Source organism: Amphimedon queenslandica, unplaced genomic scaffold (genome assembly GCF_000090795.2).
Source record: "Amphimedon queenslandica unplaced genomic scaffold, v1.1 AMPQUscaffold_7123_Cont20923, whole genome shotgun sequence".
In the NCBI taxonomy this organism is placed as follows: Eukaryota; Metazoa; Porifera; class Demospongiae; order Haplosclerida; family Niphatidae; genus Amphimedon; species Amphimedon queenslandica.
Window position 1 is genome coordinate 1 of NW_003552590.1, and position 1,087 is coordinate 1,087.

General features: G+C 37.0%; 1 protein-coding gene across 1 annotated transcript; it reads right to left on the reverse strand.

Moving 5' to 3' along the window:
* Window positions 1-5: 5 nt before the first annotated feature.
* LOC100642037 (fibrinogen-like protein A) lies at window positions 6-882 on the reverse strand (the record flags this gene model as incomplete). The annotated part of the gene is made up of 3 exons (XM_020007457.1): window positions 727-882; window positions 570-667; window positions 6-473 (listed from the first exon to the last, which is right to left on the reverse strand). Coding segments are annotated over exons 1-3 (687 nt in total), but the record flags the coding sequence as incomplete, so codon positions are not given.
* Window positions 883-1,087: the final 205 nt, after the last annotated feature.

Sequence of the window (1,087 nt, forward strand, 5' to 3'; positions counted from 1 at the left end):
GGACATGTTGGGTTATTATAATATGGAGCATTGAGATTAGAATTGTAGCATCCATGATACCACCAACCACTTTGATGATATGCAGCACAACTATAAGCTGGATCTGGATGTATGTCATTATCTCTGTCTTTAGTTGAAAACTTCATTAAACTATGGCCACTGAAGGAATCATTAGCATCACCACCATACCCCTGGACTATTAGTGCATACTGGATATTAGCATCAAGTACCTGGAATTGAGTGTATTTAGCAAATCGTTTGTTCCCTTCAAAGTCTCCCAGTTCTATTCTAAGTGAACTATCATCAGTTGGAGTGAGTCTGTGTATGTTAGCCAGTCCCAGCCAATAGTTTCCCTTCAAATCCCCAAACCCTTCTTCATAGTCAGCCCAGTTACGATTGAAATCAACACTATCATCAACTCTCCTCTGAAATACAGTCCATCCACCACCATCAGTCTCCATATCACAGTATACCTGATGAAAAAGAAGAGCATTAATTTTAACACTATGCATGGTGCATGAGCTAATAATATGATGTGAAAGTTTCAATTCAGTTGCTAATGTTTTTACTTGAAAACCGGTTCCATTGTCTGGTTTGACAGGATATATTCCACTTTTATTGACACCTGCTGCCAGCCATGCCTTGCAATCACGAGCTATTGGACAATCTAAAGAATAATAATGATTTTACTAACAAATTGACATAGTTCGACTAGTTATATCTCACATAATGGAGCATTAACAGTTGAATTACTGAATGTTATTGGAAGTTCATCCTCAATACATTTAGCAGAACTGCTGTGAACAATAGTGACTAGTAGTATCAGTAGAGGAACTGGATACTTCATAATGAAATGATAATTGATTCTTGTTAACTGTCAGTGCTCACCTATAGCTCTTACTTATATAGTGCTATAGTTACAGTGTACACGTGTCATATAAGATGCTAAAGGATTGTAGGATGGTTTATTAAAGTACCTGGTGTGTTTGTTTATCAAGAACATTCTCAGTTAGATCTACATTTCAACAGTTCATGCATATGCACATGCTGTCAGCTAAACAGGGTTTACTTCTCCAAACGAAATTCA